At 43.3% G+C, this 23,448-nt stretch overlaps 2 protein-coding genes across 3 annotated transcripts in view; one reads left to right on the top strand and one right to left on the bottom strand.

Moving 5' to 3' along the window:
- The window catches only part of gfra1a (gdnf family receptor alpha 1a), a 76,378-nt gene extending 66,395 nt beyond the window's left edge, over nucleotides 1-9,983 (bottom strand). For both annotated transcript variants that reach the window (XM_079280353.1, XM_079280354.1), the window contains exons 1-3: nucleotides 9,574-9,983; nucleotides 8,795-9,100; nucleotides 7,831-7,911 (exon numbers count right to left, since the gene is read on the bottom strand). In XM_079280353.1, the coding sequence (XP_079136479.1) occupies nucleotides 7,831-7,911; nucleotides 8,795-9,100; nucleotides 9,574-9,637 (451 nt within the window). In that variant the 5' untranslated portion in view covers nucleotides 9,638-9,983. The remainder of the gene's footprint in view (nucleotides 1-7,830; nucleotides 7,912-8,794; nucleotides 9,101-9,573) is intronic.
- A 2,277-nt stretch (nucleotides 9,984-12,260) lies between these two features.
- On the top strand, nucleotides 12,261-20,654 carry LOC306785363 (coiled-coil domain-containing protein 172-like; the record flags this gene model as incomplete). The annotated part of the gene is made up of 8 exons (XM_079279714.1): nucleotides 12,261-12,339; nucleotides 12,532-12,617; nucleotides 14,679-14,795; nucleotides 15,114-15,279; nucleotides 15,978-16,079; nucleotides 16,730-16,832; nucleotides 20,276-20,363; nucleotides 20,619-20,654. The coding sequence occupies 8 exons, from the start codon at nucleotides 12,261-12,263 to the stop codon at nucleotides 20,652-20,654; spliced, it is 777 nt and encodes a 258-aa protein (XP_079135840.1).
- Nucleotides 20,655-23,448: the final 2,794 nt, after the last annotated feature.

Below are 23,448 nucleotides of genomic sequence, written 5' to 3'. Positions count from 1 at the left end.
GTGATCCGTTTAATAAGGGTCAGGAGCCAACACAATTCAGTCCATCCCGTTGGTGCATCACAAGGCTGAAGGCTGGGGGAAAAAGTGGGTGAACGCCCACTCCTTCCAAAACTTCTATAAAGTAAAACACTAAATCTGCTTGGTGACAAACCGTGTAGTTTATATCCAGAGCAACTCCCAGCTATATAAATGCATTTGACTGAATAAGCGTGAAGCGGGGAATGGCACAAAAAAAAAGCAAGTGTGCTCAGTCGACCAACTCTGGATAAATAAAGGCAGAAAAATAAAGTTAAGAGAAAAGGCTAATACTCTCTCTCTCTCTCTCTCTCTCTCTCTCCAAAAGATACAGCACAATAAATTATGTTTCTGCCTCTGCGACTCCTCTGCATTCCCTCCCTGACTCTATCTCGCACTCGCAAAAACACACACACACACACACACACTCTGCAGGCACACACTGTGCAGGGAAAGAGATAGCGGAAGTCACTCTTATCTCTAAACATTGGCAGCTCATAATGAGAGTGACTTCCTCTGCAGCCAGTGGTTGGAGTGGTGCCGACAGCCTCTCAGCCCCGCGTGTCGGCACAGGGGGAATTGAAGTGCCGCCTCGGCTTGACAGCCAGGCCACGCACTTACAGATGTTTTCAGCACCCGCAACACCCGCACACAGCGCCGCAACCGCGCGTCAAGGTTGACTTCGGTTGTAGGAGGGAGGAGGATGCGTTTGAAGTCTTGACACGTTGAAAAGACACAATATTGAGCTTTGGTGTATTGGGGCTTATGAGTGGTGAGTGGGTGATGCGCAGAGCGCCGCTGTGCCAGCCAACTGGGAGGACGACAGCGCTTAAGGAGAGATTTTAAGTCGAACAGACAACACACACCGGCGGTGGGGGGGGGGGGAGTCTTCATAAGCCGGAGAACACAGTTTCTGATTACTGCATAGCCGCCGGTAGAACACAAGTTGGAGATAAATGTCTCCAACGTTCAAAATCTGTGCACAATCTAAGCACAAGGAAAAGACACGGAGGAGAAAGGGACAAGTTGACAGCATCGCGCTGCCGTTTACAGGAAAGTTTTGAAGTACAAATGGAGGTTTAAGTGGCAGATAAGTGCTGCCAACCCGAATGCTATATTATCTCTTCAAAACTGCCGAGCAAGTGTAAAAGGTCAGTCGGCAGGCCACAGTGAGTATCGTTGTATAGACTCATCTTTATTCACAGGATGCACCTCCAGGTATCTGTTGGGTTCTCACTGCCACCCCGTCATTTAGCCACAGCTGCTGTGTTTACCTTTAGTCACTTTTGGTCAGTGTCACTTTTTGCCCCGCGTTACATTTCTCTCACCCTTCATCGCACTTGTGCTAAATGACTGTTGGCTCACAAATAAAACAGTCTTTTATCTGCAAACAGTTCAATCATGTCTAATAAACTAGTTCGAATCACCTATTTCCCAGATGTAGAAATGTTTTTTTTTGTTTAGTGAGGCATACCTCAGTTGTGCATTGGCTCTAAAAATGAGAACTCCTGAAAATGGGGATTTTTTAGGGACCGGTAGTGTAAGAAATTTGAGCAAAAAACTGTAGTTAGTAGATATAATAAAAGTGTTTAATAATTAATAATTCATAATTAGTCATAATCATAAGGGTTTTGGGAATGCATAATTAAGATAAACATAAAGTGATGTAGGAATAGTAGCTAAAAAACATGAAGCTTCTGCCAAGTTGCAGAAGTTTAACTTTCATACTGAAGGATTATTATAGGAGGGGTTAAAACGTAACTGACAGTCATTGAATGTGTTAGTAGACTCAGGGGCAGACAGCCGAATACACTCCTGGAAGTTAGCCAATAGGAATCGAGATAAATGGAAGAGGAGGTGTGTCGAACAGGGGTGGGAGGTTTAATTTAAAGACTTTTTTCCTCTCTCTCTGTGATGGCCCTCGGACGACAGGCGTGTTTTTCACCGGAGGAGCCGAGTTGAGGTTTTTGCAAATCGGGTTTTATTGTTTTAATATTTCATAGGAGTATATACTCCAATGTGTAACTGTGATCGTGCTTGCATCAGTGGAATTAAATTCCTTATAATTGTAAATCAGTTTCGGTAATGTTTTTAGCGCCGTGTGTCTGAAAAGCTATCATTCCACGTGTGCTAGCCTGCTCCATTTTCATTGTGAGGAGATTTCTGGCCCCAACAGTAGTCAATGTTTTGAAAAACAAGACGATGCAGAAGGACAAGAAGTAGTAGATCAAGAGACGGAATGTTTGAAAGGGACACGAACGGTACCTGGAACAGCCAGTGTTCATGAATACAGTAATACGAAACTACTCTAAAAAAAAATAAAGTTGAGTATACTTAAAAAGGTTAAGCAACCAGCTGCAAAGGCTTTTTTGAGTATACTCAAGTAAGTTGTGTCAACTTAGGACACCCTAACCCTAACCCTAACCCTAACCCTTAAGAAGTTAACTCAAAGTGCTATTTTAAATTTAAGTTAACTTCAGTACATAAGTAGGTCTGAATAGTAATAAGCGGAATTACTATCTCTAACCGAAGGCACTGGTGTAGCGCAGTGACGTTTTTCCCCTCTCTTCTTCTTCTTCTTCTTCTTCTTCTTCTTCTTCTTCTTCTTCTTCTTCTTCTTCTGCTGCAGCTGCTTCTTCTTCTTCTTCTCCTGAATTTGTGGTGGTTGGCGAGTTTTTTTCTTTGTTGAACTTTATTGAACATTGTCAACAGACATTCAGCAGATCATGAACATTCTTACACAAATAAGATTTAGGTATAAAAAGTAAATAAATAAATAAATAAAATCAAAAAAAATAAGGTATCTAAACATCATGGTATCTTAAGAGGGGCTAAAGAAAATAATGTTTTATTTATTTTATTTTATTATTTAAAATATATAATTATAGTATATATATATATATACACACATACATACATACATACATATATGTACATGTATATATTTACTAACATCTACCCATGCACAGTGGCCTTAGTTACCTCAGCAGATGCCCAAACCACTATGCTAAGTTTTCTCGACTTAAAAGTTTCAGTGGACTGCACTCCTTATTAGTAAAGTTGACATTTTGAGTTAGCGCAACTTTTTCCAAAGGAATTTGTTGACTCAAATTTTAAAAAAAGTGTTAGTCCAACAAATTTGAAGTTGGGCTTTTTAGAGTGTACCCAGGCTGTGTTTTTTCATCCATTTCCGACAACACTTCGATTTTCCAGTAGCCTGGGCCAAACGGTGTGGCAGTAATTCAAAGTCCACTTGAATCTCAGAATAATGCTCTCTGTTTCTGTGTTTCTCCCTCCTGCATGGATCAGTGACTCATAAACATGGGCAACTGGCAAAGAGCAAGGCAGCCATTTCATCTAAACTCTGCTCTCTCCTTCCTCTCTCAGCTTATATGAACTCATGCGGTGGGAGAGAAAATGATTGTTTTTCTGCTCAGCGTGACGTCTACCTTTTTGTTTACCGATTTATAAAACAAAGAAAGCTGGCATCTTCCAAAGCCGGCATCTCGCTATCGTTCAAGGACAAGGAATAATGAAAATGCAACACATGCAATGAGAAGCATCCACTCAGATCTAGCATTTCATGTTTTACACAGGCATGTTTATGTATGCCACGCATACTCAATGTAGAGTGAAACCAACACGCTCACACTGAAACATCACAACAGGCAGAGCTGCTGAAGAGAGCCAGAGAGAGAAAGACGGAAGGACTGAACAGAGACATTTCGTTGGGCAAGGAGACTGAATTAAAACCGTAATGGACTGTATCCAAGAAGTGGACGTAGTCACCATGACATCACCCATTGGTTTGTGGACTGCAGTTTAGAAGCCTTGACTTTGGCATTTTGGTCATCGCCATCTTGGTTTTTTTTTTGCAACCAGAAGTGACAATAGAGGGTGGGGCTAAGTACAACGGAACCCTGAATAAGACATTTTTAGGTGACCAAAGTGGTACAAATAACTTTCATGGACTGAAAACAGAAGTTAAATTCCAAGACGAAAACACAGACACAACGTGTGTGATAATCACAATAACACCGTCAGCTTGCTGGCTTTCTTGTTGCAGTATATCTGGCCATTTCGCCAAAGTATTTTCCACATTTGACCGAGGCCTTTCTGAAAGCACGACTGAGAAATGAGCCACCGTAGAGACGACTGCGACAGTCGCTGCTCATTTTTTGGTGCAGGGAAAAATGAGTTGCCCACACGCGACCGTGACTCACTGGACTCAACCCGAGGTAAAGGCACTCTGTCCCCTGTAAAGATCTGAAAATGAATAGCTCAGTCAACCCAGTGGAACTGCTGTGTGTTGCCTGTGTGTGTGTGTGTGCATATATATTAGCTTGAATGTTTCAATCAAATTTCAGTTACAGTTGATCATTTAAGATTTCTACAATGTCAGGGTTTTAAACATCTCGTATTCCAATGTATATAATATATATATAATGTATCAAACTTCAGTTCACCATAGTAAACATGTTTAAAGCCACTTTTGGATAATTTACTGTGACTAATGATTCGTGATTCGGACAGAAACATAAAGACAGAAGAGCAACGGTGCGGTGATGAAAAGATGTGCTCGAACCTTCTGGATTATTCTCTCAACGACGTGTTTTCTATTCCACACATGAACTCCGAGAACCTTGTTTACCTCGTTTACCTTAATGAAATGGCGCTTTGTTTTTGAGTATGCGTATGATTTGTGTAAATCAGCAAACACGACGCATATATTCACTTCAGTTGCACAAACACAGTGTACTTGTGTCTCTCTAATGAAACCGGACTGACGCCTCTGGGCATTTCATTGGGAACAGGTGTTCAGGGCTCAACAGTGTGTGTTTGAGTGCCTGTGTGTCTGTGCACTGTGTATGTATGGGTGTCACTGGTGATTAAGTCACTTCAGTCGGGAGAAATGGGGCCAATTATGGAATTATAGGATCATCGTGGCTGCCTATTGTTCCTATAGCCCCGGATCACTGAGTCCTACTGCCTTACTGAGACAGACATGAGACTCGTTCAGAGAGCCTCCTGGAATAGGGGGGGGGGGGGGGGGGGGGGCACAGATTACTGACTCGGATCCTAAGTCTGAGGACCTGAGAGCATTCTGCATCAATAAAATACTTTCAATATTAAGTAGGAAAAAAATTATCATAAATACTTCATCTTTAAGCATGAAATTGAAGCTATGTAGAAGACAGATGAGATGTACAGGTGATTCAGGGCGCCTAAGAAAATGTACAGAGACCTCCATACATACATACAGTGAAATCACATTGGCTATTGTACTGTACTCTAATATCACTCCTACCATAAAACATAAAGTTATGTGAGAAACAATTCCCCCAGTATCTTTTTTAACTCTGCAGTTATATTTCACACACATTTCACTTGTGCATTCAAGGCTTGTTTGCATCGTTCTTACAATTGTGCATGTATTGTTGGAGTCATTAGGGAAATTAAATAGGCACAGAGGTGATATCTACGCATTTGCATAATATGAAAATAAGAATCCCCAGAGTGCACTTTGCATATTGGTTCCCCTTTCAAACTATGTATGTTTCTTTGTGGCTTTTATGCGTGTACATTTTTCAAGTTCTCTGCTCAATTCGGCGGACACGTAACGAGGCTGTCTGAGTGATCAAACGCGCTCTAAGCTCAAATCATTTCTGCCTGGATCCTTCTCCTGTCACCTCGCCCTTTAATTTCCACAGAAAGAGCAGAGGAGCCAGAGCTCCGCGTCCTCTTAGCCTTACCCTGCTATTCGCTAATTAGCCCTCACCCCTCCATCCCCCTCCTCTCACCCCTCCATCCCCGGCTCCTGCCTGACAATTCTCCTCTGATGATCAGATGCTATTCTCATTCCAGCTTTGTCCCTCTCTGCTTTGTCTTATATGCGTATCTCCATTCCGCTGGCCTAGTTCACCAACGTCTCCTCCACCTGCAGTTATACTATAGAAACAGGTAACGCTCTCCATAACTGCACTTTAATGACAGACCCTGGGCGGATCGAATGTTACGTCAAAAGAGAGATGTATGGAAAGGTGTCAATCACCATGAACAGGTGTTTGGACTAGCACTGGAAAACTATGTTGATTGGTCCAGCGGTTCAGGAAAGTTTTGTTAAACAATATAAAGTCGATTTTTTTCTGACTTTTCTCAAATGTTTGATTTTTCTCTTGCTAAATCTTCCACTTATAAAAACCCTTAAAACACAACTCATGAATCACAAATCACTCATATCGAAACTTGTGACGAGCGGTCGCATGTAGATAATGCTTTATTCGAAGAACGTGTCAAAAAGGTTGGAAACTGAAGGGCTTGAAGCACTGAAGTTGATAGAAAATGAAACACAAATGTGTCATTTAGACAGGAATAAAATGCCAAATGGTTCCCAACTTCTCAAATGTGAGGACTTCCTGTTTACATCATTGTAAATTGAATACCTTTGGGTGTACAAGCAATTTGAGGGCACCAAAGGGTTAATCATTCATGAAAATAATCATTGGCGGCAACCCTGCTCTCCATAAATGTCCTTCGATGTCTGATCTCTGCCGCTGCAGAGAGAGATATACAGTATATGCAAAGCCATCGATCAACATCAAGTGGCATTCGGACATTAAATAAGGAGTGCCTGCCTTCATGATGAGAACGACACCATAAATCTGTCTGTTCCCGCTTCTGGAACCCACGGCTCAGACCGGCGATAGATGTCAGCTGCCTGAGATGTGAACTATGATTCTGTGCCGCGCACGCTTCCGCGCCGACGGCCTGTGGGGGTGTCTGGTCCTTTCCGGGACTCGCTGGTGTATTAGGGGTCGGAGACATATATAAAGTGTGGCGTGTTGGGGTGTCTCCTGTGAAAGTGCTGTTTTTCTAGAGAGTCGCGAGAGGAGAGAATATTCTTTCCACAACAAGCTTGTCTTTTCTCAGCCGGCGTCTTTTTAGAAACAGCAAATTGGTCATGAAGTCGGTACCCGGGCCAAGATTTTGTTCATCTCTATCTCGCCACCCACGTCATGATCTCACCCTGCTATAAGAGAAACATTGGTTTAGGGCACATCGGCCCATTGTGAGATGAAATTGACTGAGGATACAGAGAGAAAAGGCTCCTCCGTATCAAAAGGGGTCAAAATACCAGCCTTGTACTCCGAGGATGCGGAGGCAGAGCGCGTCTGTTTGATTTGACACACCACTCATCAGCTGCGGTGTGATAATGAAAATGTGAGCAGCTACATGATTGTGCCACATTCATAGATCAGGCTCTCAAATACCCACAACAGCCTCAACCGTGGGTCCACGGAGCGGCTGTGAAGCAGGGAATAACATCGCCATCTAGAGGCTCTGGTCGGCGTCGCTCCCACACACACGGAGGAGAACAGCATCATCACGCTCTCCCGCGTTCACTCGCAGAGCGAGTCCTTTTCAACAAGTGGATTCAAACAGTCACGAGAGGAAGCTCGCCACGACCGCAGCGAAACACACCCGACAACAGAGCCTTTCCCTCTGCATCTGCAGCATTTCTCCCCCCGCTTGATGGCACTCAGAACTATAGCTCCCCATGCAAGGTCACTTCCAGCCAGCATGCAGTGTTGCTGGGGAGAGAACAAGCGGAGAGAAAGGAAGACGGATAGCGGAGAGGATGAGGGAGGATGCACACTAGACACACAGATAACCTTCGGTGAGAGCATGCACAGCTTGGAGCTTAATCCTATCTCAACGGAGATGGGTGACCAATGGAAAACTGAAAATAACAAAAATAAATCCGAAGAGACGGAGTGAAAAGCCTCCACAGGAACAGATTTCTTTAATTCTTACCTATGATGGGAGCCAGGCGGAAAATGTCAGATAGACGGCTGTTCATGGGTTCGTACGGAGAATCCTCCAAGAAGTCATTACCTGTGATGAAGACAAGCAGATGTTAGAGATAGATAGACAGATAGATAGATCTGGTTTGAACACCCTCCTATTGTGTTTTTCATCTTTCACCCCTCACATTAGCCTGCAAGTGACACGGGTTATTTGGGTCAGTCGATATCCACGCTAGCACACAGCCCCACGCTTGATTAGGCAGGTTGGTCAGCTGTGTTGCGCAACTGGAAGCCGACCCAATGGCAACGGGCTGGATGCAGTTTAGGGACTAAAAGCCCCCCCCCCCCCCTGCTATGATCAACACTTAAAGATGGCAGTGCCAGCGCCGAGGGGCTGCACGCTCCATTACCTTCAAGGAAAGTGATATCTAATGGCGGTGAACCGGGTCGGGGGACGAATTTGAGTGAAAGCTGAGTGATCGTCCGTGAACACATTGGACTGCTAGATAAAACGCTGTGTGCTACTTTTTGGAGTTTCTGTGTTTGTGGTGTAGCAGGGATGGGGAGGGTCATAGAGCTGGAAGGGGAGGGGGGGGGGGGGGGGAAGGGAGGGAGGGGGAGAGGACTGACGGTGCCCACTCCATACAACAGTGGGAGGAGCCGGGGCCAACTAATCCCCCTCACCCCTCTGAGCAGATTAGACAACCTATGGAGAATGCCCATTTCACATGAATAGCTGCAGGGCATACTGTAAGTGTAGCAGTCCACCCAAACAAAGACCCCTGAGGGACTTAAGCAATTGTTTTATAGCCCCCCCCCCCCCCCACCCTAGCAAAAAGGACAAATATTGTGCTATTGTTTATTCTGTAATAGACCTTTCCACAAATACCTTACTCTGATTAATGGTATCACACCATTCTGAATCAAAATCTGCTAAAGGAGTAAGTGTGTATTTTTTTTTTCAAACCGACCTTGTAACGTCTGGTAGATGCCCCAGTAAATGCGCAGGCAGTTCTTCTCTTTCTTCATGCCCCTTTTACACCGGCAGCTGTACAGGGAGCTCTGTTTGATGGCGTCCATGGCGCTCCGGCACTCGTCCTTGGCCTCCAGGCCGGACACCATGCTGAAATTGCTCTCCTTGCCGCCGGCCACGCACTGCCTCATCGTGCGGTACTTGGTGCTGCACGCCTGCTCCTTCAGGCACTGCTCGCTGGCCCGCACGCAGTCCAGCCGGGTGGCCGCGGCACGCACGTTCTCCTCCGCGTACGACAACACATCTGGAAACAGAAGTGACACTTCTAATAATAATAATAATAATAACAATACAAGTGAAGCATAATCATGCCTCGGCTGGCAGAGTGGTTTATAGACTATCAACACTCTCCGTGGAGAATGTACAGGCTGCATCGCGTGTAACAAATGACTGAAAGCAGTTTGGTACTGTACTTCATAACTTCGTGACGCAGCTGGTTTGAAGAGTTTTGGATTGATAAGAGTGAAGATTTGCTGTCACGTTCATGATAGTTTGGTGAGGCAGCTCCAGCTTGACTTTGCTATTTAGAGCACTTTGGACCACAGCAGCCTCCACACGTTGACTCTCAGCGAGCAGCCACTGTCTCTGCCGGGCTGCCCCCCCCCCCCCCCTCATTGACAACGCTCGCAATTTAGCCACTAAATACCGCACGCGCCTACGGGATGTATTGGTATCAAACGGACAGCTGTTGGTGGTAGTATACCTCGTGAAACTTACCCAAAAGAGGCAGAAGGACGTACAGCACGTGGAGGATCATCGTCCTTCTCTTCTTGTGAAACATAAACCCTTGTTGGAACGAAACTCGCGAGCTAAAAGCGACTTAACAGTAGTTTGATTCCCAGGGTACTTCCACGACTGAAATCCATTGGAAAGACGCAGCAGTGCGCGCTCCGCTGTACAAAACGGATCCGGCTCGCCTCATGTGAGAAATAATTCCTCCCCCCCACCACCTCTCCAAAATAAAAAGTGCCCAGTCCCGATTCTGCACAGTTTATTGGAGTCTCAGTCAAAAGAAGTGTTTCATTTGCTCTTTCTTCTTCTTCGTTCTTTTCCTCCCGTGCGGGTGGTCTTCTCACCGCCGGGAGACAAAGGGATCAGCGCTGCGGTGGAGGCGAATCGGGCGAGTGTCCTCCAACTCCAGCAGCGGGATGCTTGCGTCTGTGCGTCTGAGCGCGCACAGCCAACTGGAGCCCAACGTGTTGGCTGTCTGCAGCGCATTCAGCACGAGGAGAGAGCCCCCCCCCCCGCCACACACACACACACACACACACACTCGCCGCAAAAGTACAGTTATCTGAATAAATGCACAAAGATAGACCTTCCAATCAGCCAACTCAACCCATTATTATGGTGATATCACAACGGCAGCACAGAAAATAAATAATTCGCTCAATTAACTCACTAATGAGCACCGGGAAAATGTATGTCCCAATGGGTGCATGCAGCACAGTCATGGTACCGTCACTGCTGAGTTGCACGCTCACCCCGACTCTCTTTGGGGTTATTATAGTGTGTTAATGATGTTTACTTTTCACAAAACATTTCCTACTCAGAGTAAAACAATTAAAAAAGGATAAATAGTAATCACTTTTCCAGTCCATTAAAACAGAAACGGGCCCCATGTAACCACAGAGGGCACGTGGTTGATGAAATGAAACCATGTGTTTTTCTCTCAGTATATAACTGGGAGAGGGCAAAGAGCATGCCTCATTTCATGACGGGATTAGTAGACTGCAGCAGCACGTGGGGTAGCTCAAGGCAATTAAAATATTAAAAAATAAATAGACATATTTCACCTGCAAGTTGCCTGATTCATGACATGCCAAGCGATGAGCGTGGATCCTCCCAGTTAGCTGTAACGTTAATCCCATTTGCAAAATGACAAACATGTTTATGCAACATTATCCGCCACATGTGACGAGACTAGGCGGATAGGTATTTTATGATGAAACACTTTAAATAAAACCTTTACCCTCTACAGAATACGGGCCTACTTGTCCGCTGCAGCACCCAGACAGCGCTGTCTGTCCACACAGAAGAGTGGACGCCGCGTGGCTGTCGCCATCTGTTGGTGGTTTCAAAGTAAAGGTCACTATTCAAAAAAAAAGCAAAGATTGTTATTCTTTCAAACAACACCACGCTTCACCCGTCGATATCTCATGTTAGTAAATAATGAGTATTCATTTCAAATACCCATTGTTTGGTCTTGTCAAATGGCTCGGGCATTTTTTAACAAACAGAGCAACAGAGCATGATTATAATAACAGGGATGATGCGCCATGCCTCTTCCTACAGCTCATTGATTGCCTGTATGGTGTATTCAGAGGCTGATCCACTTGGCTAAACGACCAGACCATGTCAATGAGCCCCTCTCTGCATTAAAGACTGGGCTGAATCAATCAAGGATATGCTGGCGTCTGCCACAGTAAATCAACCCTTACACACACACACACATACAGAGAGAGAGAGAGGGGGAGAGAGCAGGTTCATTCAGAGATGGGATGAAATAGCTTATTTAAACGCCAGTGAATACTCCCTTGTTGAAAATGAAGCTGTGATTAGGTGGGTGCGATTAATCAATCCTGCAAGGTACAGTCGCTTTTCAAAATGGCTTTCAATTTTGTGAAATAGATACGCCACAGGCCAATGTCCGCAGCTCATTTCTTTTGCTGGGAACATGACAGGCGGAGAGACAGAAAATGGGCACAAATGAACGACAGGCTGAGGCTACTGTCTGGGATAATTGTCTGCGTACAATTTGATGACTTTGCTGTTCTTAAGTCTCCAAAGGGAGCCTTGCCAGTCAGTCTGGTGAGTTATGAAAAGCCTCAATCAATATGTGATATTCATTTTGCGAATGCGTGTCACGGCGATGTAGTCCTTCGGGTAATTTAACGTTTCACACGGTAATGTGGCTCATGGCACCGGATCAGAAGCTTTTTTTTCTGTGCAAGTGGTGAAACGAGAAAATTGGTTAAAGTCAGGATATTTTTTCGTGACAAATGTGAGCAGCGAGCCTCAATGGATTAGTGTTGAGAAAGCTGACTGTGCCTAAACAGCACTCCATTACGTTCAACAGTCCCACAATTAAGTGGGGACTGGACTGATCAATGACAGTGTAACTTAAAATATATATATATATATATATATAAATAAAAGGGACGTTAGCGCAACTAAGTAGACGTAAATCATAACGTAACTAAGTAGACGTAAACTACGCATTTGACGCAGCTTTGGCGGTTGTTTCCTCGAAGCTGCGTCATAGGCGTAGTTTACGTTACGTTAGCGTAACTAGCTAGCTAGTCACAGGAGACTAACTAGGTGTTAGCTACTCAACACTATACAGTGGGATATCTTCCTCTATTGATTCTAGGTGACTTTATCATGCCACTTATTGACTAAAAATGAGTTTAGACACACTGTTCCAACAAATCCTTCAAACTGAACAACAGTTAACTGAACAGACACAACAAATCAAAGAAGGTATGAATATACATTTCAGCTAGCAAAACAAGCTACAGCGTTAGCTTACCTAACATTGGCAGACTAGCTACAATGCTACCTAGCCGGGTTAGCAATATGAATATTTAGCCTAACCTCCCTCTTTATCAACCCACATTTACATTATCTAAGGTGCGTTTCTCTCATTGGCTTATTCCTTATCTTTTATTTCAGTCAAAGTAGCCATCATCAGATGTAATGAGAAGATCAAGAACACCACTGAGAAGAATGAAAAGACCAGTGAGGAACTTGATAAAAAGGTGACACCATGACACAATTAGCTTTTTCTCCTGTACTTGTTGCTAATGTGTGAATTATGAATATTTTTTCGTGACAGGAGGAGCAGTCATGACGCAGTGTTCAATATCTGTCTTGTCTTTTGGTATATTAATGATTTGAGCAGGCTGTGTTTGAACTTATTACCAAAGTTGTATAACACAAAATGCTGCCCTATAATAAACTTTAGTGGATTTTAACATTTTAATGGGTTTATAACTTTGATGGGTTTAACATGTTTTACCAATTATTATTATTAATAGTAATTTTAAAATGTGACTATTGCCTGTTTTATGGCAGCTTGCTTGCTTGGTGGAAAAGCCTGATATTTGCACAGCCTTATCCTCATTTGCACGGTGGCATATCATTTATTCTGACCATGAACTGTGCCTCTAGACACAATAAATGTTCATCTGGGCTTCTTGCGTAAGCAGCAGTCACATCATGAAGTATTGGTTAATATTTGACTATTTTGTCCATTGTGTCGGGAGGAAAAGATATAATTTTACTGCTCATCCGGGATGCATTCATAAAACGGGGATTGTTTGTTGTTGCTTTAAATGTATCAAGTTTTACTTGTGATAAAGTGGATTTTAACATTTTAATGGGTTTATAACTTTGATGGGTTTAACATGTTTTACCAATTATTATTATTAATAGTAATTTTAAAATGTGACTATTGCCTGTTTTATGGCAGCTTGCTGGTGGAAAAGCCTGATATTTGCACAGCCTTATCCTCATTTGCACGGTGGCATATCATTTATTCTGACCATGAACTGTGCCTCTAGACACAATAAATGTTCATCTGGGCTTCTTGCGTAAGCAGCAGTCACATCATGAAGTATTGGTTAATATTTGACTATTTTGTCCATTGTGTCGGGAGGAAAAGATATAATTTTACTGCTCATCCGGGATGCATTCATAAAACGGGGATTGTTTGTTGTTGCTTTAAATGTATCAAGTTTTACTTGTGATAAAAAGTAAATGCAAAGATAAACAAATACAATCAGCAATAACTGCTGTACCTTGGGGCTGCATACAGTATTAGTGGCGTTGACATATGAGGTAAAGAAGTGCATATCGGCATATTGATGAGCTGATCTGCTTCATGATTTAAAACACTTAATCTCTCCCATTCGTTTTCATCAACAGTGCAAACTGCAAGTGCCACTGCAGATCAATGGCTAATTTCCACCGGATAACATCAGTGACACCTGTCAGCATGTGTGAGATATGATGTCAAAGGCAGGCTCGTTGACCCCTCAGAAATATTGCTCACTTCTTCCTGCGCTCGTATAAGTGGACATCCGCTCAAAAGAGCAGATTACGCGCTTATTCGTAAAGGTTGCTGAAGGCCATGTCTGCCTGAGTATTATCTGCCTGAGAACGCAGGACTGTGATACCTTTTTCTGACCCCCTTCAGATTGGAGCTGTTTACATCAGATATGCAGGGAGTGTTTACAGCACAGTGTGTTTACAGCTCTCATGACGTAACATCTCCCAGTTTATGAGAGCTGTCTTCAGATAATTACACTGTTTAGAAAACTTGGAAGCTGAATTGTGCTCGCTGAAAAATGTACACCACCACATAAGAAACAATAAACTCACCTCCTTGACAGCTCGAGTAACAGATGGAAAACTGTACGGAAAGTAATGACTGAGGCATCTTTAAAAGGCGCCCTCCTACATAATTTGGCAATCTTCTATCCTTTGGGCTGTACCATATAATCATAGGAGGATGAGAGGCAAAGGGAAGTAAACAAGAAAAGTTTGAAAGTGTATTGAGATATATACACCTATAGAAAGAGAGAGATGTTTCAGAAGAAAAGACATATTGAGACTTAGGTTAAAAGTAGTCAAAGACATTTTTTATTTACCCAGCAAGGCTCACCAACATGTCACCTTTTACATGATTTGACCAGCTGTCCATGATTCATTTCATCTAATTTCTCCTTCTGTGGGATCACGGACATGCTTGTCCCTCTCAGTACGTCTGTCTGTCGGGTTGTGTTTCTTACCTGTCCACTCATCTCCTTGTGCTCCAGGCTCAGCAGTTGTCTGCGATGAGGCTGCAGCACGGCCTGATGAAGAAATGTGAGGACCAGATGTTGAAGCAAATTGGGGAGCTGCTCTGCCAGAGAAGCCAACGAAGGGAACGTCTGGTGGGTTGAAGCCTGAATCGATATTTACATCTTATAGCATGTTATGTGTAGTATGAATACACATATTTTGATAACCAAATTATGTGTCTTTTTTAAGTTTTTGAACAATCAATTAATCATTTATTGTAAAAAAAATGTCAAAATAGTGAGTATGAAATAATTAAAGAGTAAAATATTGTACAAAAGTTCATCAAAGATTTCATCAAAACAGTATTATTAACAATACTGAGAGTAGCAGGAGTAGAAGTCCTTCATCACAAGCAGCTGCTTTCTTATTATTGTTGGAAGCGTTTCCTGTGATCTGTCTTTTCACACCAGGCCAAGATAAAGCGTCAGGCTGAAGAAGAAGAGGAAAACTTCCTTCAAGAGATCTCACGGTTCAACGGTGACTTCAGTCTTTGCGGGAACAGAGACGTAGTGTTCGAGAGCCAAACGCGCACCGAGAGCCTGGACCTGGAGCGGGAGGTGGAATCATTACACAAAGGTCCTACAACACTGTCAGTTGTACTGTTGTCACAGTAGACGGATGCTTTATACTGTAATTAGAATGATGGGCATGCTGACAGCAGTCAGAGAATGTGGTTAAAATGTTGAGATGGTGGTCGGAGAAAGAAATCAGTAATTAGAATCATTACTGAGACGACTGGAAATGTATGTATATATATATATATATATATATATATATATATATATATATATATATACAATATACTACTTATTATAAGATAAGGATAGGAAAGCTATGCTTTGTGTGTGTGTGTGTGTGTGTGTGTGTATTTAATTGAATCACTAAGTTTAACCAACAAATAGCGTGTGGTAATTGTTTGTACAGAAGTTGCAGTCCCAATGGTTTATTCAATGTGTCATATTTCTCAAAGCCCAGCAACTTTTAATGACAAATTATACTTTGATATGGTTTGAAGTGTTTTCATTAGTTCTACAGGATTGAGGGTGAGGACCAGTGTCGTCATGATATGTGTTTAATCTGCGCTCAAGGGAGCAGCATTTTCGTATTGTTTGTAGAGTTAAAGTGAGTTTAAAGAAATGCCCACATTGCATTCCCTGGGAAGCCAGAAGTTTTCTCCCACTGAGCGGTATAAAGTGGTTCTGAACTTCAGCCCTCCTGGTGATCTTTACTCAATAATCAGCAATAGTACTCGTCTTGTCTCCCTCTACAATCAGAGATGGAGCTGATGAGCCGCAGGAACAATCACGTGAGCGCCATGCAGGAGGAGAAGAGAGCGCTCACGCTCAAGCTGCAGGGCCTGGATCACACCCACAAAGGTGAACGCGCCAGACGTTCATTCTAATGTGGATGATGTGGCTCAGAGGGAGCACCTTCTATACCCTCCGTGTTTCAGATGTAGAGAGAAGGAGTTCTCTAGAATGTACAACTGCAGCAAAGTCAGATATACCTTGAAAATCCACCCATGCTGCTGAGTCAGCTGTACAGTATCTTGAGCCCAGATGTTGAACATAAAGTATGTTTCTGGTTTCATAAGCAGGTCACTGATTTTGTGGATTTTTTTTTCCTTTTTTAAATCTGTGTTGAAGGGGTTGTGCTCACACACCCCCACACTATGCATTCTCAGCTGGAAGCTATCCAGTACAAATACAGGTTTAAGCGTGTTTGGAATGAAAATAGCACGGCAATAAAACAATCAAAGCTGCGTTGCTGTGGATCTGTTGCTACAGGTTTGAAGATACAATCCTTCCCAGGAAGTCCAGTTTGAAGCGATTGATCCATGAGAGCAACTCCTTTGGAGTGGGAGAAGTGAAGTGCCTCACAGTTGTGGGTCTTGGTGGTGGTGGTACTCTGTGATCCAAACTTGGTCCCCATTGCCCCGGCCCCTTCAGCAAACGTCTTAATGCCCCCGTGTCTGTCTTTTTGAAGGAAAGTCATGTTGTGTGTGGTTTATTATTCCTGACTGCAGACCTGGATCGGCAGACGATTGAAGCCGAAGCGAAGACGGAATCTCTGCGAGCGGAGAGCCTGTCTGTCAGTCGGAAGCCTCTCACTGACGGCACCTGTCTGAGGTGAGTGTTATCAGCTGTCCGGGCGCTGGGAGGGCTTTTTATATGTTGACACACAGACACAGCACGCAGCCTCTCATCTGCAAGTACTGTATGTCACAGAAAATAATCTCATTGAGACACAAAAGAGTAAATATAACGGATGACGATTCATCTCCGTAGCAGCACCGGTGGCCTCTCGTGATGCTAAACGCACTCAGAGAACGAGGAGATGTGTTAACAACAGGAAGCGGCGCAGCATTCGGCGGGCTCATTAGACAGAAGGTGTTATTTACTGAGAGCAGACGTGAATCATACTGTGAGAAGTGCTGAGTAGACCAGCGAGCCCACGCGTCTGCGTTTCTCTCTCTGTATCCGGCTGGCTGCAGTCCACAGCGTGAAGTGTAAATAACAGAGCATTAGGGACCGGTTGGCTGAATTAAGCCTTTGATCCGAAGTGTATTTCATTCAGTCAACAAGTGGAAATGGGAAAAAACAACAGGAAGCCGAGGCTAATGTGATTGATCCAGAGGGGTCTGCAAGGCAGAATGAAGGCGGGGCGGAGAGTTAAGTATTTACACTGAATGCTTATCCAGCGAATAAACAACAAAGAAATGCAGTTTGATTTTATTTAGTTAAAACGTGATGTTTGATTTCACCAAACAAACTTTTCTATGTGAAGGAAGCAAACGAAGCAACGCAAGCATCCCTACTTTGAACTGAGCTGAGAGATGTCCAATATGTAATAGAGTACACACACACAGTACAGTAGTACTGGTAAGAGGAAGCTCTGTGTGTCTGAAGATGAATAAAACAATAAGAACTTAGTAAATATTAAGATGTGTTAGAAAGCAGATTTTTGTAAAGTCCTTTGAGGTCGAGTGTCTTCGTAAGATGTTGCTTCAACACCAGTTTCCAAATCAACTGTCTTGACATATAGACGGTTGGAGATATGCCCTCTCCTGGTGTTTTATCCACGGTGGTGGAAAGTCCAAAATCTCCAAGAGGTGTTTTAATTGGGTTGAGATTTCATCCTCAGCCAACCCTTCTCTGACCCCTCGTGCTGGTTTATGCAGTTTCTCTTAATTGTCACCCATGGACATCTGTGAGAAAGAGCAGCTTGCAGCAACTCTTTTTTTCTCAAACAGTAATGAGCGTTTGGTCAGTCATCAAGTCTGACACAAAGCTACACACGGCATCATCAGACTAGTTCGTTATACAGCAGCACATCTACATATTTTGAAGTTGTACCTTTTTGACAGTGAGTGGAAGAATAAGTACAAAAACGCAGATTTTATAAGAAAAGCATGAAGTGAAGCTCGGTGACGTTACAAACCACTAAGAGCTGGATGGGCGGAAATCCAAACAACCCTCATCTCCTCACAATGAGGCATCCAAACGGGCAACAGCAGCGAGCCCCGTGTGTCTGCTCACCACAGTGGAAGATGAACGAGTTGTAGGAAATGAACGGAGGACCTGCTGCACTGAAACAGGACCGCTTGGTGAGCGCCGCCCACCGTGTTTCTCCACAAAGAGACTTCCTTCATTTAATTAAAGAGCGGAGATCAATAGGGTTCCAGGAAGGAAGGGCCATCGTTATTGCTGATGCCACTACTTTGGATAATGTCTCCTCCACGATACTATGCATGTGACGTGATTAACAAATCCCCAAACCTATCCAGATGATGTTTACACTTTTGTTTTGTTTTTATTTGAATATGTATTCAGTTATTGTTACACATTTTTCTCCCAGTATTTAATGAGAGACATCCTGACGAGGCACAAAATGGGCCCATTTCCTAATCCTGGACTCTTCCTCATTTATTGTTCTCTGTCCTTCTCTGAGCGCCCCTCCTTCTCCCAGCACTGCCTTAAATCATGCATGTGGGCAGCATATCCTGTTCATCCATCAGCCTCATTAAAGATACTCGGCCCTTCATTACCCCCCGGGCGTATTCGCCTCATGGAAGTGCTGAGGATGTGGCTTTGGAGGAGAGAGGCCTCCTCTCACTCATTCCTATGATCATCCATTCTGAACTGAAGCCATCAATCCTGTCTTCAGCCACCGCAGCAGCAGCGTCTCTTTAAAACGCATATTTAACTCTCGCGCTTATTGATTGTTGGAAATTGAATGCATGTCAATTTGAATGAGTGCTACAGTCATTTAAAAAGTGTTCAGTGTGCAAAACAGGGCGGCTGCCGGTGTCCATCGTTCACTGTCACGTAATAGAATGGAAATATAATACCTGAGATATTCACTCAATGTGCTCGGGAGTTATGATTCAGGAGTTGTATGCATTTTGTGACGTGATATATTACACACTGCACTGCAGAAATCTGATATTAAACCCCCGATATCCCAAAAAGAAAGTGCCTCGCTGTTGTAAACATCATAGCGTCTGAAAAGAAACAGTGTGCTCGCTTTAAAGATCCGATTTGCAAGTTCCACAGAGAAGAGCAAAGTTTAAAACACTGCTGTTCTCACACTGCGGGAGGGCAATTTCAGCTCAGCTGTTTTATTCTTTCATTAACTTCCAATAAAAGAAAGATGGAGGCAGCGTGTCTCAGGCTCATGTGTGTGGCTCAGTATAGATCCTCCAACACCTGCCAGCAGCAGGTACCGCGGACCCAAGAAGGCTTCTTCCACAAGCAGACTGAACCGAGTGATACAACAGCATTCATGTTCATGAAACTACAGAGTGAAATATTGACTTTGAGGACAGATGGGCTGTTTTAGTCTGTGACTATTGTCTGCTGGGGTGAAGTTTGTATTTCTGCTTACTTCTTACTCAGCAACATGTTCAAGTGTCCCTACGTCCTGTTAGCTAATGACAAATCATTCAGAATATTAATAATAATAATAAAGCTAATTTATATAGCACCTTTTAAAACACTGTACTTTGTAGTGAAAGACATTTAAAAACACAAAGAATGAAATAAAATAAAAGCCAACAGAAAACACAGAAAACTAACAAAATGTCCTAAAACACAAATATAGTGAGAGAAAAGCGACTGTAAAGAGTTTGTTTTTAACACTGATTTGAACGATGAGACAGAGTTTGCTGCCCCGATCTCCTCAGGAAGGTCCTTCCACTGTCCAGGAGACTGCGAGAGTTTTTCCGGTACTGAAGTTGTTTTCGTGCTTGTAAACATACTGGAACTGGTGATTTTCTGTTGCGTACTGTACATCTGAAAGCTGTTTAGAACAAACCTTTTATCTTGAGCTGGTTATTTCTAAGATACCGATGTGAAAAATCGGTTTCAGTTTCATGTAGTTCATTTGGTTCTGGTATTTATTTCTGAGTGATTAAAGCCAATCGTGAGTAGAGATACAAAAACAAAGAATGTGTTAAAACCTGATATTCAGAGCCAAACATGCGGATGCTTTTCTTTTCAAGTTATTGCTTTTAAGAGCTCTTCCTTTCTTTCCTTCAGTTACTGACATGGGTTCCTTTTTGTTTTACCAGGCTGAGGGCGGAGCTGGAGACGCATAAAGAAGGAGAGCTTGAGCTCCTGCGAGAGGCGCTCAGCTCAGAGATCCACTTCCTGAAGTCGGTGAGTTGTTGTGTGGTGAACGAGGCTTCTATTCAGCTAATGGAACCAGTTTCAAACAGGACACGTGTTGTTCATGTCCTACCAGAATCAATCAGAGGGGATTATTATCAAAAGAATACCTTTCACAAACATTCTGTGGTGTGACACATCGTTATTCATTGTCACAGTGTTACCAGGAAGAAGGAGCCATTCATGTTCATCCTCCTCCTTTGTAGGCTTTCATTCATTTCTGCTTCTTATTCTTTCTATCAGCAGAAGCTGGACAGCAGCCAGAGAAGTGAGCAGCATTAGGCTTGGCTCGACGATGACACAGGAATACAGGTTCTAGTGGTTCACTGATTGTCTCTTCTCTTACAAAACCAACATGAATATGAGGAGACAGGAAGGAACAAACAGAGCCAGATAATTCAACCGTGTTACATTAAAAGAGCAAATTCCAGTCTTTGTAAATGCTGCTGTTGACACTGACAGGTATGTAATGTAGCCGGTGGAAGAGCCAGAAGAAAAGATACATTATTAGTTATTATTATTACAAATGAAACTCTTTGCTTTCTTTCATTCTCAAGCCCAAAATAGGATGTGCAGGTCTGTTTCGACGAGTTTGCTTTGGTGAGAAATGTTGCATTTGATTCATGTGCACGAGACTAACAAGGTACATCTGCACTGTGGACACAATCCGTGTGTTTCACTGCTGGCTAATACACGAGGCTTTCAGAATGTGATTGTATACCGCCCTCTAGTGTTCAAAGAGTCACATCGCCACTACAGGCAGAGAATCTTACAAACAGAGATGTAAAATGAATTTGTTTCAATATGGTAGCTGAATGCAAAACATCATTTATTTCTGGTTCATTTGAATCCAATCGTTGTCTTTGAACTTTTAACTAAAGGAAAAATGCAATGAAATGAAGCTATTTTTCCACTGTTGCAGTGGCCAATCATCCTGCTGGAGGAAATAAAATGAAGATGGCCAAAAGTGGACACCCATATGTTCAAACATGGCTGTTAATATTCTGTACAAGCTGATCCGTTAAAACTCTGCTCCAGACGTTGGGACCTGGCTGCAGTTCTTTGCTCTCATTGAGCCATGAGAGCTGCAATGAGGTCCAGCACTGATGTCTGGTGATCAGGTCTGTTGGATGTGTTCACTGGCCTGTATTTCCTCACGTTATAGTTATAGTCATGTTTAAACAGGAGAGGGTCTTCCTCACACTTGTGCTACAAACTTGTTGGAAGTTAAAATGTTCCTTCATTGCCCCAAAGCAAAGCAAACTGTTGTTGTGATGCAGACGCTGTGAAGATGTAGAGCAGTCTTTCACAACATTCTTTCTGGAGATTCCTGAAACAATTTCTGCCGTTTCTGTAAACCAGCCATTTCTAAGAGATATACGTGTGTCAAACTTGTTCATGCACATGCTGTTGAAAACATATTTACATGTAAAACACTTTATAAATGAGGCCAAATAAATGCATTTAAGTGGCCTTCTCATTCGTTTTTTTGTCTCTTGTCCGTAAAACAAATAGACTGTACACAAGCCTTTCATATTAGAAACGTCATAAGAAAGCTGAGATATTCAGAACACAAACCCTCTGGCTCCCTCATGTGGCCCAGAGGTGTACTGCAGTGATACATGTTCATTTATTTGCTCATAAAATCCCCTGAGGGCTGCGACCCAGTCTCTGGGAATGACTGATGTGAAGGTTCCAGCGCATACGGTCATAACCATAAGCCGCTTGTTCTGCTGAAGTGTGAGTCAGTTACATCAGAGGAAAATAAATAGTGTTTTTGTCTGTTTGCCACTTAATGGGAGGCGTGTGACATTACAGTTCACCACTGTTCATCCCTCAATCCGCAGACCGTTATCTCAGTAATTGATGATTACACGGTCTGTCGGCCTGCACCAGAGGGTCATTTTGTGGGTCATTCTCTCCCTGATGAGTCCTAATAGAATGATGTGGAATGTCAACGGCCACCTAATGAGATCCTGCAATCTCGTTTAGACTTTTTACCCGTGACCCCGGTGAGCTGCGTCTGGACGGAGGTGCAGACGTACACAGCAGCAGACAAAGCGCTCCATTTGGCGGAATGGTTAACCTCATTTCTAACTGCTGCTCGGCACATAAATAACCAGTTACTATTATTATTTAAATGAAGTCGGATGGAAAACGGGGGAGGAGGGGTGATCAGACACTCGCACGCGTGTCCATCCGCCTGTTACTGTCAACGCTGCGATGCAGCCGTTTATCTGCAGACAGACGTCACCTTTAATCCAAAGTCCTCCTGCTTGAGTAACGCCGCGGCCTCTTTGTAGCCGACTGGCTGCTCAAGTGATAAAGTGGATTCTCCTAATTCCCCGTCAGAAATCCATACCTCATTTACTTACTGTCAGCCGAAGTGTATTCATGAAACTTAAAGATTTGTGTTCCTTTAACTTTACAAAGTAGTTTCCAGTTGAAGTCGGTCATTACAGGAGAGATCAAAAGCGTGGGTCTTGTTTTCTAAATGACACACTTCCTCCGTTTCGACGTGCTACGAATGGACAGAAGGCATAATAAAAGACTGTTCATGCCGAGTATGAGGGGGAATGGAGCATGCAGTGCGTTCCGACTGCAAAGTGTGGAGGCGAGAAATGCCCGGATGTATAACAGAAGAGCAAAAATGTCTTAGGATGAGACGTGAGCTTACTGGACTGAAACGCCCCAAAATGCATTGCGGCTGATAAAAAACGAGGATTGACGTTAAGGCACAGTTAGGAGGAAAAGCGTGGAAGCTCGCATTTATCACTTTGGTAAACACATTTAATCCGAAGTGGAAGTGACCTGACGAAGGTAAGAACATGGCCTTTCCTCTTGCACCACACAAAGACCAAACTCTGTGTTTGTTTCCCCCCACTAGTGGTAAACACTCAGGAATAGCAGACAGCAGTCTAGAGTTCTGGTGTGTGAGGACCTCGCAGTATCAGCAGTCAGAGAATCATTCAGGGTCAGCAATACTTTTATTCTTCAAACTGAAGTCTTTCATACAGTTTTTAACGACTTGCACAACATTCGTATCTTTGTAAATGCATCTCTCCACCTCAGGTGG

The sequence above is a fragment of the Melanostigma gelatinosum genome, assembly GCF_949748355.1.
Source record: "Melanostigma gelatinosum genome assembly, chromosome: 12".
Lineage (NCBI taxonomy): Eukaryota > Metazoa > Chordata > Actinopteri > Perciformes > Zoarcidae > Melanostigma > Melanostigma gelatinosum.
Note: the sequence above shows the minus strand (reverse complement) of the source record. Positions and strands in the feature narration are given on the sequence as shown.